The sequence below is a fragment of the Styela clava genome, chromosome 6 (genome assembly GCF_964204865.1).
Source record: "Styela clava chromosome 6, kaStyClav1.hap1.2, whole genome shotgun sequence".
In the NCBI taxonomy this organism is placed as follows: domain Eukaryota; kingdom Metazoa; phylum Chordata; class Ascidiacea; order Stolidobranchia; family Styelidae; genus Styela; species Styela clava.
Genome location: NC_135255.1, coordinates 22,788,243 through 22,807,294, shown reverse-complemented (window position 1 = coordinate 22,807,294; position 19,052 = coordinate 22,788,243). Strand labels below are relative to the sequence as shown.

Below are 19,052 nucleotides of genomic sequence, written 5' to 3'. Positions count from 1 at the left end.
TATACCCCCTGTCCATAGGTTTCGGTCTCTTTACACAACTTGATGTAAAGTAGGCGAACGAAATTAGTTACCTCCATATTGGTACAAACACTTCTGGAGCACCTTGAAATTCACAAATACGAGTTTTATTCCATCCCGCATAAAATTGAATAATGTCACATGAGTTCTGTCGTATCGGACAACAAAATAAATAATTCTCAAAATACAAAACATAAAAATATGAAGCGTAACTAAAAGTTTCGAATAAATCTTCAACACTACGTAATCCCCTCTCGACCCAAATATTTCACGCCGCGTTTCGTTGAATCAGTCTGCCCGTTTTAACACGGCCAATGATAAAACGTGCGTGGTTCATGCTCATTAAAGATATTTTGTGTCGTGGATATAATTTAATATTGTGGGAAATATACATTCTACTATGTGATTCAATAGTCTCGCTGCTAACTAGAAAAAAAATAATTTCTCGCAGACCAACCTTACAAAAATACACAAGGCTCTTGAATCACGTAGGATAGTTATATTTACTCCTGCCACAGCATCCTTGCATTATATATATGGATAAATCGACACAAAAGCATAAAATAAGGATAAATCCTAAGTCTCACAGAAACCAAATCGACGATGCATTCTACTGTATGGATTTCTCGTAGGTTATTTTACGCATATACTGCAAATTAATCTTCAGGCCGGGGGTTTTCAAATTAGATTCTGAACCCCTGTTAAGGGGTCACCGAACGATTCTTTGCGGGACATGAGCAAAGCCTCTCACGAGGTACCATTCGAAATGACTATAATAATTTAAGTAAATTGGCTGCGATTGGTTTAATACCTTAACTGTAATGCATTTGTTCTTTCGCTTTTATAAGTTGGGCTTGAGGGGGAAGGGGATTAGAGAATTCAAAAATTTGCGAAGGGGGATTTACCGAAAATTTCGGAAACCACATAAGCCAGAGGATGTAACCAAATCGAATTTGCAATTATATTTAATCTTCCTGCCAAAAAGTGGCTCTTGCTTGTACAGAGCCTTGTTAGAAGTAACCGCGTGGAAACGCCGAATAAAAAAAGATCAAAGTTTAGCTAATTGAATACCGTGCAAAGGCATTCATTTTTCTAAATTTTCTAACAGTGTTTAAGTGTGATAAACGGAAACCGAGAGACTTATAATGACACTTAAAGTTTGTTTATTTTACGGATATTACTAACAGTGTTGAGTTTGAAATGACCGCGTGTTCGCATTGGTGATTTCAAATAGAAAAGTTTCTCGCGGGAAGATGGAGGTTTATTAGAAAGCCAGGGATCAATCCTTCCAATGGGGGATTTTAAATATATAGGGCAAGGAAATTTTACTTTTCATTTTGGTGAAATATTAGTATTATTGCAATACATATTTAAGGCCACATCATGAACTATTGATGATTTAAATAGAAAAGTTTTTTATTAGATATTTATTAGATTTATTATAGGTTTATTAGAAAGCCAGGGTTTACCAACCAGATTGGAATTACTGCTCCGAGAGGAATTCAATTATTCAGGGAAGAAAATTTACTTTGCATTTGAGTGAAATATTAGTAATATTGTTTAATTATCAGGTTTTATTGGAATACCTATGGATGCAATATGAATTATTCAAACTGTGCAAAAGGATAATAAACCATTAAAGATTGATCAACAAACGAAACTTCGGTCAGAGAAAACTCTACGTTTCTTCTGAGTGAGTGCGATCGATTTCACTCTGAACAAATTGCCGAAAAAAGCTTGAAGTTACGCAATCTATAGATGGGCCAAAAATGTATAAAATAAAATAATAACTATTTGGTACTCCTGAAGTATGCGCACCAAGATGTCGCACAACATGAGCCCTAACCTTGTACACAACTTGAGTTCAGGTTTTGCGCTATATTGATGCGCATACTTCAGGAGGTCCAACTATTTTTTGTGTAAGTCCAAACAAAATTCAAATAAAATTCGTAATAAATTCGAAAAACCAAATGCCATGTAATTTAAACCAATCAAATTAGTGAAATGATTCTTCTACCCATCTCTGAGTATTGAAATAACAAATACCAAGATTGAGTGATCAAGCGTATATGGCAATTTTCCCATTTACGACGAGAAATCTCAATGACTATTCTGGGTGATTTCGAGATGAAATATGAAGAAATAATAATTTATAAGGTTGAATTTGCCGTTGTTGCCATCGGGGTTAAAAAGGGTTTGAACAAATTTAGCCTTCTCAGAGACTGATACATTAGTTGATCAACTGACCATTCGAAATACTAATCGAAAGTTTCACACAGATTTGATATTTTTGATGATCTTGCGTCAACTCCGACGGTAAAATATATTGGAAATAACATATGATTATTATATGTCCATATAAGTTTCCAAGTGAATTTTGGTGATCTCCTTTTGCATTGCTCTTGTTCAGAGCCTTGTAATGGGAGGAGTTTTGTGAGACTTTTCAACCCATTAAATATATATGTTTGCCATTCAACTGCTGTAGCAGTCTTTGCTCTGTAATGATACAATTAGAAAGACAATATTTTGGACGCCGATATCTGATAAAATCTAATTTTTTATTCATATATTATATATATGATTATTATATACCAATTTTGTTGTAAGAAATTAGTGAATTTGGCGATATCTTCTTGTCTAGTGCCTATAATGAGAGGAGTTCTGTGAGAACTTGCAATTCATTGAATATATATTTTTGCCATTCAACCGCTGTAGCCACTTGTGTAGAGAACTTTGTTTTTCCGATTGGCTCAGCGATTTCCTACACTAATAACAAAATATCTGCCACCTCCTAAATTTGGGAACACCCCACCCGAAAATAAAAAGCTGTGAAACATACTGGATTAGCTTTGTTATTGCTAATCAAACATAAAAAAAAAAAACATGTAGTAAGGAAGTAAAGTTTGTTTCTCGCTATGTTCCTACTGTAATGATACAACAATTTCCATTTTTACAGACCAAATAGCCATCAATTTAAATTAAAACTTTTAAACATGGGGTCAAAGGTCATACTGGTTACATTATTTTTGCACTTATTTATCGGGGCGACTCAAGTAACATTTGCAATGGAAATGACCGAGGAAATGGAAAGATACTTCAAAATGGTAAGTGAGTTCACGACCTAACCCTAACCTGGTACACACACGTTCAGGTGTTTGCCATCTTGGTTCACATACTTCGGGAGCATCTTTAAAAAAGTAATTATGACAAACGGTTATTTTCTTCCTAGTGAGTAATCTAACTGTTTAAGCAATTTATGTGCCTGGATGATCCTTCACAATAAAAAAAATTATATACAAATACAAATCTTCTAAGTATCCGGATCAAATTCGGAAAAAATATTCGATTCTAAACTCATGAAGTGTTCAAAAATGCCCAGCCCTATTTGTGCGACACAGCCAAAATCAAAATATTCAAAATTTCAGACTTCTGATAATGACAAAAAATTTTGACGCAATTAAAAAAGCACCAGGTTGACTGTCATAGGCAAAAATACTTAAAGAAGCATGTATGTAGCACTTGAGTTCTTGAGTCACGGTTTGACGTGTTCATATTGATATTGAAGACGGAATAGTACTTTCAAACTTTCCAGTCGGAACGAAAGTAAAATTTCAAAATCTCAGAGTTTAATGCTCGAGGCCGCAATATTTGACAAAACTGAAAAGGAAGCAAGTTGACTTGAGCTAAGAATTCTCAACAGGTGTTTAAGAACGCTTGCATACGCCAAAAGTTTTTGTGAAAAACACTCGGTTTTATAGTTGTTTGGATCTTTCTATAGTATTGGCCTGTTTCATTGATATTCGTATTTTAAAACCCTTCAGAGAACAAATTTAAATCTTTGAATTGTTCGGAATCGATTACGATAGAAGTAAAAAAAAAAATTGACGAAAAGCATTAAGTTGAATAACCATTTATAGCAGAAAATTGAGAAGTCTTTACTATGCCGCAGTTTTTCCGTCAAAATTTGTTTCGGAATTTGTTGGTAATCAAAGTTAGGAGTTTTGACATTTAGTTTTCTAATTACTACTAACAGTACAGATAATTACTTATCGATCTTAAGATCGGTAAGTATGTTGATAGGTATTTGTCTGTTTGTTTGTTTGTCTGTTAGATACTCGCGATATCTCACGAAAGCGAGGATGAATCCGCTCCAAATTTTGCATATGCATTCATCATATTTCGGATCAGGAGCCTATTGATTTTGGATGAATTATGTTTAATTAGCGAGTTATTAATTAATTAGTGATGGGAGACAAGGTGTCACTATGGAGTAAGAGCGCTGTTTTGGGGGATCCCCTAACTTTCGATCGATAAGTCTTCGGCCTCTGACCGATATTCTCGTTAAGTGTTTGTGAAAAACATTTGGTTTTCTGGTATTTTGACTCTGGAGTCGGCTTTTTTGGTATTAAAGTCAAATCATTCGGAATCGGAATTTCAGATATTCGGTAGCAGTCAAAAAAATATTTCGACAAAAAGTTTTGGGATCACAGCCGAACGAAAATTACGATTTTTTCGCAGCCAATGGAGGTAACAAATTTCAAATTTTCGGCAGAAATTGAAAAAGTAGTACCTGGATAACAAATGCATTCTCAAAATTATTGTGCTTTTTTCGTTCAATCTTAAAGCGTGATGCTGCTCATAATCGAATACTTGAAAATTCTATTTTTAATTACAATTTTCCTAACAGCGTGTATTTTCCAATATTGTCAGTGTTGAGTGACATTCAAAAGAAATATCATTTTATTAAATTGTTCGCAGAAATGGCTAAAAAAGGTTTTCATAAAAAAAAATGGTGGCGAGTACAAACTTCAAATAGTTATTACAACCGTTTTTTACATGGCCAAACGTGAAAGGTACCTACATTTTCTTTACTTTAATTTAAAGCGATATTTCGTTCGGTCGATGGTAATTTGGAACATCAATTTAATTGGACAGGTCGTGACGGTTGATTTCATTCACATTGAAACGTCACAATAAGAACCACCTGTTCCGGAAATTAGTTGGAATGTCGGATGAAGACTTTGATTTGCCGAATGGCCATTCTAAGCCAAACTGGCACGCGATTTTTGCAAGACCATTAATTACGTATTTTGCTCCTGTGCAAGCAGCCATTGATATCTAACTATATGTGCGGGAGTAGCCAGGGGGTGTGGTTTGAGGGTCAAACTCGAAATGTAAAAAAGGGATTTTGGACCTTCAGAAGTATGCACACCAAGATGGCGCACAACCTGAACATACTAGGTGTGTACCGGTTAGGATTCAGGTTGTGCGACATCTTGGTGCGAATACGGTCGTACCCGCTGGCTGTTACAATATAATTCAACAATTAAAAATTTCAGATTATTTCCGTTTTTCAAGAGCCATTACAACCATCCACTGTCTTTTTACTGTTATGAAAGGAGAACCAATCTAAAATTAGACATATGGGGCAGACAAAATGCGCGTGAATAACATAAACTTCAAACGAGGCCTTGTACAATCGTGGATTCACACGTTCTTAATAATACATGGGCAGCCATAACGAATGAGGCGTTTTAAAATGACGTTGCACAATATGCGCATAAAGTATGATGCCCACTTTGTTTCTACCACATGTGCAATCCGTCTCCAATAGCACAACTATCAATTGGCACACGATCTAAAATCGGGTTCAATATCGTGTTTATGTTTTACTTTCATAAGCGGAGGAGTAAAATCGTTGCGCAAAATATTTATACTTATACGAGTAAGCATCGAAATCAGTACATTTTTGCAACATTTTTTTGTTACTCTTGTCTGGATCGTTTTATCGGAAGGAATTATAACAAACTTTGTTACAGTTAAGATAAATTCAGCAAATCAAATGCATTAGCGACTTGTCTAAAATTGTCCAAAATATCATAAATATCAGGAATAGTGAAAAAAACGTACAATAACATAAATTCCATAAACAGCATAACAACTTGATTTGCTCTGCTGAACCAATAAGAAATTTTGCTTAGTTTGAAAACTGATGGAGTTTCAACCTTAGTACTCGTGTAATCATGAATATCTTTTTACATTTAGATCGAAAGTGAAATGAAACGTAAGAGACAATTGTCTTCCGATACTCGACTCGATCCAAAGCCACCGTATCAATCTGCTACAAGGTATGACCAACTAGAGCAGGGTGGTTCAAACCCAGGCCCGCGGGCCACATGTGGTCCGCCGCTTTATTATCTGTGGCCCGCGTCACATTCGGAGAGTAATCAAAAAATCGCATTTCGTGTTTTTTCGTAATAAAATTAATCAGAAAAATCTTTTGACATATTGTTACATCAATAATGTCACTGAATTGACTAGTGTTATGGCTAGCTGAGGCAACTAGCGAAGTTGAATGATGTGCCTGGCAGTCTAAATTATTATGTGGCTTTCTTTTTTTTTTGTCGGGAAAATATGCTAACAATATAGCCATCATAGAAAACTAAAAATCGAATGAGGATTCTATTAGCCTGGGTGGTTATGTCTGATAACTATGTGTTTGCACAATAAAAGTATTTGTTTTGAATTGCACTGTTTACCTATTGTTGGCACTATTGTGGCCCGCGAACAATGCAAAAATGATTTTGTGGCCCGCTAAGCCGACAACCTTGGACCACCCTGAACTAGAGCATACGTTCACAAAGTGCTCCGTACGGAGTCTCAAGGCAAGATAGAATCCTAGGGGCTACGCGAGATATTCGTTTACTAATTACTGACTGGCATAAATCCTAATTCGACAGTTTTTTATATTCAAGAAGGCACTCACATATTGAAATTACGTGTTGTTATTTGCTCTTGTCGCTGCGTTAAATCTTTCACTGTTTCGACCGGTGCCCTTATTAAAGAAAGGCTAAGCGATAGATCCTTTTACTTAATTACTTATCGATCTTGATCGGTATTTGTCTATTTGTCTGTTAGATACACGTGATATCTCACGAAAGCGAGATTGAATCCGCTCCAAATTTTGCATTTGCATTCATCATATCTCGGATCAGAAGTCTATTGATTTTGAATGAATTATGTCGTATAATTAGCCGGTTATTAATTAATTAGTGAGGGGACACACGGTGTCACTATGGAGTAAGAGGGGATGAATCGAAACCGCAGTTTCTGTTTTGGGGATTCCCTGAATTTCGATCGATAAGTCTTCGATCTCCGAGCGATATTCTCGTTCTATTGTTGTTATCGTTGTCTTCTCGATCGCCTTATTTCGCAAGTAAAGACCGGTGTACTTGAAAATTTCATTACTATACTTAGTGCAAAAAATATCGATAGAAGGCTTTTACTTATTTTTACTTAACACTTGCATGATGTAAAATCTACACGATCGGTGGAACGTCTGGAGCAGTTTTCTAGTTGTCATACAATCTAGATTGAAGTGAATCTCCGATTGGCTGAATTACCGCGAGGGACAGGGGACGCGTCATGGTCGCAGTAAGGAATTTTTAAAAGGTGGTTCTGCCTTTTTCAATTACCAAGTTATACCGTATCAGCTACCGGGTCGGGCAAGGGAGTCGTTGGGTTTTCTATTTTGATGATCATCAATCTTGAGGGTTTGTAAAGCATTTCAAGTTGTTAAAATTATGCTATGTATGATACATAGCTCGCTTTTTAAACATTTCAATTCCGACCCTCAAACCCCTGTGGCCACAGCCCAAAATGTGTAATCTGCGATGCCAGCACAGTTTAATCGCCAGCTGGGTATACAATTTTGTTATCTTTTTTTAGCTCTGGTAGTAGCAATGATCTCATTTATACAACGACGTCTAGGACCTGCAGCATTGATCCTTTGGCAAACGTAGATGAAAATTCCCGAGGGCCCCGAAAAAAGAGACAGCACGGTGATTATAATTTTTTATTATTACTTATCGATTTTAATCGGTAAGTATGTTGCTAGGTATTTGTCTGTTTGCCTGTTAGATGTACGCGATATCTCACAAAAGCAAGCTTGAATCTGCTCCAGATTTTGCATGTGCATTCATCATATCTCGGACCAAAAGCCTACTGATTTTAGGCAAATTATGTCGTATAATTATTGTTGGTACGCAAGGTGTCACTATGGAGTAAGAGCGCTGTTTTTGGATCCCCTAACTTTCGATCGATAAGTCTTCGGTCTCTGACCGATATTCTCGTTCATTGTGGGTTGTCCAGTTGCCGATTGCATATGCTTTTCGTGAGATTTTGCGAACTGACGAATTACTATTGAACTGTTAGAAGTATTTTTTATTAAGAACATGGGGAATTTAATGATATATGTATGACACACATTTCTGAGAACGTCCTTGCAGCACTGGTAATTTTTTTTGACACTCAGTGACATATTGGCAGATTATTGATCTACGGATTGAAATTAAAATTCAATTAAAACAGTTTACCGTCAATCAAACAAAATTAACCGGTTAACCGCCGTTGATGTCGAAGACTTTATACAGAACGAAATCGTCTCAGTCAAACGATAATATTTTGGTGCGAGCTCACTACGTTACAATTCTGAAGCGTTCGTTTAAAACTATCTCCAAAGTAAAGTGGTTTAAACCAGGGTCACCGACACCCCAGGATTTTGTCAGCACCGCAAGCTTCCTTTTAATTCCGAGAGTCTTTTTAATTATATGTATATTGTTTAAATATAATCAAATACCTATTAGGTTTTCCACTATTATAAAACTTGGTTCACTTAATGCATTTCAGCGTGGCCCTTGTCAAGATTTTTTGAGTATAAAATATTAATCCGACAGATTATGTTTAAAAAGTCGCATGGTAAAAATATGTAATTTTTTTCATCTTTCCGCTGCGGTATATCATTCGTTATTTTGACCGGTGCCTTTATCATTGGAAGGCTAACCGCATTATCTTTTTTTTCCTTTTCGGCAAGGATTTATCTAATTTTTTGAGTGCCCTGGCTACACGTTTGAAGTTGATTACGCTAAGATTGCGCTCCTCCGGAAAGGTTGAAATTCACCAGCCCACTACATAGACGTATATACATTGTATATGCTTTGGCTGAAAACAAGATATTTTTTATTTTAGGAGTTCTGATCGAGACACCGGTAAGATGGCATAAGAATTCTTTTACTTACAAACTGCATAATCATCCTACGTCATTGACTGAAAAAGAGACAGGTCATGCTATTCTTCGTGCTTTTAATATTTGGTCGAAATACTCAGATCTCAGTTTTCTTGAAACGAAAGAAGAGAGAGCGGATTTTCATCTCAGGTTTGTGATTATAAAATGAGATTTTTAACGGTTAAACGGTTAATCGATTATAAAGGCGCCACGAATGGTTGGCGAAATTAGCCCAGTTTCTGATGACTGAGACCATTATGTTCCCCAGCTTTTCAATTCAAGAAGAATGTTCCCGAATTCAAGAGGTGGTAGATATTTTTTTTTTAAATGTGTTATGTATTTGTATTATGTGTATGTACTGATCATTTTCGCCAACACCTAATCCACTTTCTGGATATTCAAATCCAATTTTATTCAAGTAAAGAATAAAAGTAAGCTGTCACACCTTAAAATCAGGGAGGGGGGGGGGGTGTTTGAATTTTTTTCACTCCCTGTATTGGGTGGGCTGTAAGGATATTGCTGGCTGGGATTATATTAGATATTGTTCAAACGACCGTGCTCAACGCCAAAACCCTAAGTAACGGCATTCACTTTTTCTCATTTCATAAAATCAAGAATTCATTCCGTTCTTAACTCTATGATAGACGGAACCAAATTAGATATCGCCAAAACGGCCGTGCTCAATCGGATACACTAAGACGTACCTCGTCCTCAGTAATGGCATCCATTGAACGACAACAGCTCTATTCCTTCAACTAATCCTCCTTATAAAATAGTGATGTTTTTTCGCACGACGGGTAAGGAATACTTTCAGGGGAGAAATTTTGTTGTTCTTGGGGAGAAATTAGGCTTTTTATTTGGTATAGTATTACTACTGTTATTTAGTCATTATTAATATAATACTTCTATATACGCATATTATAACTACTCATTAGATATCTGTGGCTGCTTAAATAGGATCTTGTTCGGAGCAATTAGTGTGAATATTCTTCGAAAAAATAGCAATATTATCGCTATACCGCTACCGGTAATAGCAATTACTACTATTAGCCAAAATCAAGGTTACTAGCGAGCATTGTTCTAAAAATGTTCGTCTACTCAGCGATTGGTGATAATTCGATAGAGCTGCAGAAGTCATAATTTCATTCCGATTTTCCTTATTTTAGTCTAATTACGAGTTCGGAACTGTCTGTGTTAGCCAAGTGAATATACCCCTGACATAGGTTTCAGTGCCTTGATGTAAAATAGGCGTACAGAATTAGTTACCTCCATATTGCTACACACGCTTCTGGTGCGCCAGGTATGAATATAAATTAGCAGGTGAATTTTCATGGATTTTGATTCCCTTTCTCATATTACTGCTATTCCTAGATTTCATAAAGGCGATCACGGCGACGGAGCATCCTTGGCTTTCGATGGGCCTGGAGGCCATCTTGCGCATGCTCATTGTCCACAGTCTGGAGAAATACATTTTGATTCTGAAGAAAATTGGGGATTACGTGCGTCAAAGTTACGTCATAGACTAGTGACGTCATCAACTGGAAAAAGGTCGATTGTACTTGGAGCGGAAATATACAGGTAAATTTCACAAGACTGTATAGTTTTACAACCGGGTCCAACGTCCGAGCCATTTATAAACGACTCTCGACTCCGGTTGACGGAACTTTGACTCCAACTCCGGGTTGCAGAGATTCGGCTACCGTAACGAGCTCCGAGAAATCTGAATTTTGAAAACGAAAACTCTGACTTGTGCAATTCTTCTTGAATTTTTATCTGTAATAGCTTATTCAATTCATTTTCAGATTCTGCAAGAAATTTTTACTTTCACCGATAGATTCAAATATTTATTTTCTTCGTGCTAGAATTGTTGTAAGGCAATAAACACACAAAGCGCCAGGAATACGCCATATGGCTAAGCCGTCTTATCGTCATTTCTATCCCCTGGGATAAATATGTAAATCCTATCCTACAATATAACTAAGAATTGCTGACCAAATATTGTTCTATACATCAAATTATTTATCAATAACTGAAATTTTTGCATTTGGGAGAAACTGATCCATCGTTTAAATATAACATACTAACGAATAACTTCAAATTAATAATTATGGCATTAAAAACTACAATTAAATTTTTTCATGTAGAAAGCGATTAAGCTACGCATTACTGACTTTAAATAAGTAATAGTATATTCCGTGGTATTGGAAAAACTGATTGAATTTTTCTCATCAGCCACTTCAAGGACATTAAAATACAATTTTATCTACGCTAGAATTGAAATGTGGTTTTATACCTCATATTCAGGCGGGGTGTTTGAAACTTTGAGAGAGTTTTGGAGAGTTGGCGCTTACAAACTGGCTTACATGTTCAAAACTACCGTTTTGGGGCTCCCGAAGTATGCGAACCAAGATGGCGGACATCGGAATGTAATATGTGTACTAGGTTAGGGTTAGGCCATAATTTTAGGTATAAATACTACGGGAGGCTCTTGGCTAGTCTTCGAACTGATAATAGGACTAAAATAAGGAAAATTGGAAAAAATTATCGCCTAACCCTAACCTGTTACCCATGTTACGTTTCGATGTCCGCCATCTTGGTTCGCATACTCCGGGAACACCTCTGTTTTTATTGAAGGCATTAAACCATGCGCCTCTTATAGGTACTGATAGCTAATTTTGAGCTGGACTATCACAGCGTTTGGGTATCAATTTTTGGGTGCTCCCGAAGTATGCGAACCAAGATGGCGGACATCGGAACGTAACATGGGTAACAGGTTAGGGTTAAGCGATAATTTTTTTCCAATTTTCCTTATTTTAGTCCTATTATTAGTTCGAAGACTAGCCAAGAGCCTCCCGTAGTATTTATACCTAAAATTATGGCCTAACCCTAACCTGTTACCCATGTTACATTCCGATGTCCGCCATCTTGGTTCGCATACTTCGGGACCCCCAATTTTTGATTATTGTAACTAAACTAAAGGTCCCCAGAAGACATAATGACAATTAAGTTGTTTGATTCAAAACTATTTTTGTAAACACATCTAAAAACTGACAATTTCGAATACACCGAAAAACTACCAAAAAAGGCAATGTTTACAACCACGCTTGCATATCTGTCTAAGCAGCGGCATAACTTCCAATTGTTACGTCATTGTTGACTCATCGCTGATTTGTAATTATTACAAAAATAAACAAGGAAACCTAGCAAAATAACGGAACAATCTTTTCTTTCTTTAGTCTTGTATTGGTGGCGTTGCATGAAATCGGTCACGCTCTTGGGCTTCAACACACAGATGAGGTGCACGGAGTCATGTATCCGTTGTATTCGGAAAGAATTTTGCAAGGGAAGATACAGTTACATGAGAGTGACATTGAAGCTCTACAGAACTTGTACGGTGAGAGTTAGTTAAAGGAATCTTTTCAAATTTCTCTCTTTGCCTATTTTGGAACTCGACATGAAAATGATTCAATATTATTTCAATTTTATAAATATCTTTACGCGCATCTAGCACTCTGCCACCCTTTGAAATGTAAAAAAAGCATTTTTCTGTACCATACATAGAAATTTTTCATAGCTCGAAACGATGTTTAGTTCCTCAAGATTCTTGGAACCCACGTTTTCCGGTCGGACCTGATAGCTGATACGTCTAACTTGGCAATTAGAATTTTCAGAACCATCCTCCCTTCGAAATTCGGCCACGCCCCTCATTATTACATCATAGTAATAACTTGTACAAAGCCTTGTTCTGAATTGAAGCATAAAACGTCATCAAATATTCACAATTCTACATTTTTTATTATTTCAGGCCCCAGAACTCAATCCCGCATAAGACCATATTTTAAAGAAATGCCAATTTTCAGGAAAATCAATGAGAGAAGGAAGATCGACCCTCCGAATCCCTGCAATACAACGATAGATGCAATGTTTTCAGGTTTGTCTGTTTGCGGGTATTACTACAGGGTGACCAATAACAGAACCAAGGTCGTTTGGAACATACAACATACTCTAGTTCAAGAGAAGTGCTTCTCAAACGGTTGGCCCACAAATGGGGAGGGGCAATTTTTTGAGGGGGCTGGCAAATTGAAAAAAATAAAATAATAATAAAAATAAAAAACCTTAATGATTGTCATACTCAGGGACGGCATGAGGCTTGTCGAAATCCGGCCAGTACGCGCTAAATAGGGACGTATGGTAATCCTGTCTATTACGTAACGCAGGATTTTGCGATTCTGTTGCAATCTATTATGTGTTTGATGGCTTCATTTGATCATGATTGGGAATTAAACTGAAATCTATTCCTGTCGGAGTGGAAAAAAACAATTTGAGGGTTTTAAAACAAAATAGTGGATGTTGAAATTAACAAAAAAATATTCGAAAAAATCACAAAGTAATAAAGGCGTTTAATTCGTTTCAAGTTTGAAGCCAAATTCAACAAAGTATTTTGAAAATCAAAAATACGTGTTTTCCTTATTTTATCAAAACAATTTATTTCAAGTTAAGCCATTCAAGGCCGAAGACCGCGAATTTTCTTTCTTGCTAATTTACCCCCAGCACAGGCCTACGTGACACCGTATTAGGAAACTTTGTCAGCAAATGATCAAAAATTAATTTTGATTAATTTATTTTCAGCTGAAGGTATTACTTATTTCTTCAAAGGAAGATACTATTGGACGATGAATGAAACTACAAGATCTGTAACAAAACCGGATAAGATTCGAAGACGTTACCGACTGTCGAAGCCGAGAATTGACGCGAGTTGCTATTCAGAGTTTAGTAAAAGAACTTATATATTTTCGGGTACTTTTATTTTTGTTGTTTTTATTATTATTTTGACAGGTTTAAAAACTTGATACTGGGAATATTAGCTTGGGTTCTCATTCTTGGGTGTCTTGTACCAAGATGGCGGACACCGGAACGTAGTATGTGTACCAGATTAGGGTTAGGCCGTAATATTAGGTACAAATACTACGGGAGTCACTTAGCTATTCCCCGAACTCATAATAGAACTTAAATAAGGAAAATTGGAATAAAATTATGCCCTAACCTGGTACACATACTACGTCCCGGTGTCCACTATCTCAGTACGCATACTTCAGGAGCACCCAGACGTCTTCATTTAGAAATAAAGAACGCGTTTCTCTTACACGATACTCAAAACAGTTAAAGTCATTTCCTCGGCAGTAATTTCAATTCATTGAATTATTCATTTCTGAGTAAAGTTTTGGACGACCACAGAAATAAAGGAGACTCATCTCTGAGCAAAGTTACGCACACTCATTCAGAATTAGAAGGAAAGTAGTAATTTCGGCAGTAATTTTAATTTATTGAAATCTCATCATTCTTGTCATTTCTAAGTAAAGTTAGGGGCGACCACAGAATCTGACTTCACCCAGTGTGTACGCGGTTTCACCCAGTTATTTCTATCTAGACCTCCTGTATTGAGGGTTGCCCACCCCTGCTCTATATGTCAGCCTGTTGCAATTTGTCTAGAGCTATATATTAAACGAAAATTTGAGGAATGGCATTAAAACCGAATGACACGGTTCTCTAATTTTTGCAGGTCACAAATATTGGCGCCATTTTGATGGTCGTTGTGAAACCGGATATCCGCGGCTTGTCCGGAACCACCGGATACCAACAAAACCGGACGCCGCAATCCACATACCGGGGACACCTTACGTGGTTATTTTCAAGAAGAAACGTTACTATATATTCGATGAATTGAACGAAAAAGTGAAAGAGTTTTATCCACAAGACTCGAGACAAATTTTACCTCAAGATTCACTTCCGCTAGATGCCGCTATAGGGCTACACTCAGTGGCATATTTCGTGTCAGGGAAAACAGTTTTAAAACTTGGAGGAAATAATTTAGAGAGATTATTCTTGCGAAGAGAGTCAGTTTTCATACCTAAGATTTTCACAGATCTGAATTCGGCACATTTTATGCCTCTATGCAATTAGTACTAAAGAAGGGGCTGCCCCGCCCATGGTGTAATAAATTGGGTAGACAATGTTAAAACAGAACGATTCCAGTCCTTTCAAATCAGGATGTGTGACATTTTTGTCGGTGGGCCATATTACCAACTTCAGACATCTTGCTGGACCTCACAAACAGTTTAGTTTTTTTATGTATACAACGAATAAAAAAAATTCCCGCAGTACAAAATGTTGGGAGAATTGAAATTTCGAGTTCTTGCATAGTTTCTTGTTAACATAAACTGTCGGATCAGGTAGGATTTTACACTTGATGGGGAAAATATGAGTGTTGATAAAGGCCACACCACAAATCTTTAGACAAGCAGACATATAAACTGGGGCAATAACCTATAAGATTAACAAACTCAAAGAAACGAACTTAAAAATCGATGGTGGGGCGATAACAGGATGTCACCATGTCAACCAGGGTATGCAGCAGGCGATCCGCGGGACACAACCCCGCCCACCAAGTCATTTAGTGTGGCCCTTGTCAACACTCAGATTTTACCCATCAAGCACAAAATCCTAATCCGACAGTTTATGTTTGAAAAGACGCTCATCTGGTTAAAAATACATAATGATGTGTTTTTGCTCTTGTCGCTGCGTTAATTCTTTTACTCTGAGCTTTTATTACTGCAAGGCTACGCGTCAGCCGCATTCGCTTTTCTTGGTTTTTCGCTACATTTTTTGTGTGGATCCGCTAGATGTCTGATGTTAGTTGTATGGGCTACCGACAAAAATGTCGCACATCCATGTTCCAACCTATTCTCACATAACCAACAATATTGAACAAGAAGATTAGAAAATTTGTGTTGGTGCAAAAACATCATTTTATACTTCACTCTTATATCAGTGTCTTTTTTTCTCAGGTGTGTTACATTATTATTTTCTATCCTACTGGAACTCAATACTTCAATTTATATTTTATAATTTTGTAATTAAACAAATTTCACTAAGTATTATATTACGTCAAATAAAAAGGCGGATCACTCAAACACACAACGTTAGCAAATTAAACTTGTACGGGTCTTTTCATTTACTCTGTTATATCTGTGTCTCAGATGTATTACACTACTCTTTTATATTCTACTGGAAGAACCCAATACTTCAATTTATATGTTGCCATTTTCCTTACATTTTTGCACACGACCCTCATAAAATATTTTTAACCTCTGACCAACTTGTGGGCTTTCGAATCCTGTGAGAGAAAATTGGAATTGTTTACTCGGATATCTGCGTCTTTCTTCTAAGGTGTATTATTAGGCACGTAGTGGACATAACGATCGTTTCAATATTATGTTGGTCTTGTTGTTGTTCTTTGACACTTTTTGGAAATCTGGTGGAAAATCTAAAAAACCGCTTTTCTCTTTCATTACTGGACCGATTGCTTCGAAATTTTTACTGGTTAAAGATAAAAATTTTCTCCAGAATGCTATTACTTTTATTTCTTTCAAATATTTCTGTTAGCTCTGTGAGATTTTTTTTTGTTTGCTATGACGTCACCGAACGTTCTGCGGACGCATAGCCGACACTCCTCTTCTTTTTGATCACGTGCCATCGAACGTCGATGGTCCGTAACGAAGTCCTTACGGTACTTTGCTACGATTTTTTCCTTACGCTGATCGACGGTACGGTAAACCGTACTGTACTGCGAACAGACGTGTCCATATATTTGGGCGTAGCTCTCTTGTATTATTTTTTATTCTATTGAACCCAATACTTCAATTAATATTTTATGATTTTAGCTACGATTTTGCACGTAAATCTCAGTGAAATATTTTGCAAATAAATTTTAAATAATAAAACTACTATATCGATTTTTAATTTATTCACTCCATTACCCACTGTTTGAGCACGAGTGGAAATTCTAAGTGACCAGAAATTTTTCATGTCGACTCGACGTTTGCCGCTTCAGAAACACGCATGCTATCAGCTATCAGTGACGGTACCGGTACGATGCAGATACTGTGGTACGGTACCGTATGGCTACGCATGTTATACCGGCACCGTATCTTTAGAACCGTTACCGATAATAGTAATCATCTATCTCTACTGTGGTAAAGTACGCTTTTATCGCGTGCACAATCGGCAATTCCCCAACTTCTGGTCTTTACTGTGTGGGTTTTCAGGTTTGAATACCTTGGGTAATATTTAATGTGCGAAACACCGTTGAGCTCCTTGCCACTCAATGCGTTTTCATTCTCGTTCTATCGGCTTTTCTCTCTCCGGGGAAAATGAAAATCCGAACTTATGAATACCGAGTCGAATTAATGAAACGGAGACTCGGAGATGGCACATTTCACACATTTGATGAAGTCGCAATTTGAGACTGATATGCAAGAAATTAAGAAATGTTAGTAATGATGGAGGTGCGATTAGGAATCCCCTGTTGGTGGCTATTGGTCTAGCACAAGGGTCGGCAACCTATGGCCCGCGGGCCATATCGGGCCCACGGAGTAAAATATTCCGACGCGCGATGTTTTACTGAAATTTAGCGACAAAACGGCGGCTGCGAATTTCTTAAGATGCAATGCAATGAGGAAGTAATCTATTTTTATCCTAGAGATATGTCATTGCTGGATTTTGATAAAAAGTAATTCTTGAAAGAATCTCTATCCAAATTTGACAAACCATGCGAAAACATTGATGCCTGGCAGAACATATGCGTGCGAACAATTATTTTCGAAAATGATCATTACAAAGAACAAGCTGATAACTCAGATCAGTGGATCCCATTTAGAAAATGTTCTAACCTGGCTTCATCTAGCACAGACATGGCAAAGTACAGCCCTCGGTTACTTCAATCTGGCCCGCCTGATGCTGTCAAAACCTAACTAAAATCAAATTTTGCTGTTTTAGCTAAAAAAAATAGCTCAAGGAATTCGTTGTGATTGTTATTAAATTTATTTTTGGCTAGAGGCTCATCGTTTTCCATTTTTGCTTTTGTAACGCTGTAAATATTCTCCATGAAATGTAACTTTTACTTCATACTTGCATGGCCTGCCCGTGTAGATGGGCCAAATTTTTGGCCCCCGATCCGAAAACCTTGCCCGCCCTGATCCAGCGTGTCACCTGATATCGAAAAGCTATTGAGCGTAATGCAACAACAGATGCAATATTAAATGTAATTTGTAATTTTTTTTGCCTAGTAAGACGACTTGAGTCCACGAGTCGTTGCAGTGTTCGCTCGCTATTTAAAATCTGAAATTTCAACTTCTGATCTGCGTGTAAGAATGCGATTCAACAACCATCTGTTCGGTTTATAACTTTTATTAAAAAATATGTGCGGCCTCACAAGATTTGCAACCCTTAAGTTTGGCCCGCGAGCGACAAAAGGTTGCCCTTGGCCTTGCATATAGACATTAGGTTAGGAATACATATATATTTTGGAATTTGAATGGCATTCTCCGTATATATGTGTGCGTGAAACATGGGTATATATGCTCTCTTTCATTCTGCGTAACCAACGTTACGTCATAGCGTGCTCACGCAAATGTTTCCGCTCGCGGCCACGTCAGAATGATGCAAAAATGTAAAAGAACAGACGAAACGCCACAAATATCTGACTAGACAGGGGTTGGCAAGGTTTTCGAAACACGGGCCAAAAATTTTGCCCACGACAGCATCGGACATTGAATTACCCAACGGGCCGGATTCAGCCCACCGGCCGTAGTTTGCACATACCAGGAGTAGCACACCGCAGAATCTCGACTAAAGTATTATCATTGGAGATATATTTTTGATCTTATGGTGCTACCGAATGTACATGTATATATATATAAGTTGGATTTAATTAGGATTAATTATAAGGTTTGCTTCTAATTAGAACTTCACGATTTAATCGCTCAAAGGAAGCCTAGTTTATGTTTAAAAGATTGGTAAAATGTATGTCGTTTTAATAAACAGACTTCAAAAAGCTGATCGCCTATATATATACAATTATATACAATGACTCCGTTGTTAAAATAACTTTGCATTTTAATGCATAACACCA

At 37.0% G+C, this 19,052-nt stretch overlaps 1 protein-coding gene across 1 annotated transcript; it reads left to right on the top strand.

The window, feature by feature from the left end:
- The first annotated feature begins 8,430 nt into the window (after nt 1-8,430).
- LOC120331435 (matrix metalloproteinase-28-like) lies at nt 8,431-15,043 on the top strand. The gene is made up of 7 exons (XM_078113393.1): nt 8,431-8,515; nt 9,046-9,232; nt 10,454-10,660; nt 12,319-12,482; nt 12,888-13,013; nt 13,712-13,879; nt 14,643-15,043. Exons 1-7 carry the CDS (start codon nt 8,431-8,433, stop codon nt 15,041-15,043), a joined length of 1,338 nt encoding a protein of 445 aa, XP_077969519.1.
- The last annotated feature ends 4,009 nt before the right edge of the window (nt 15,044-19,052 follow it).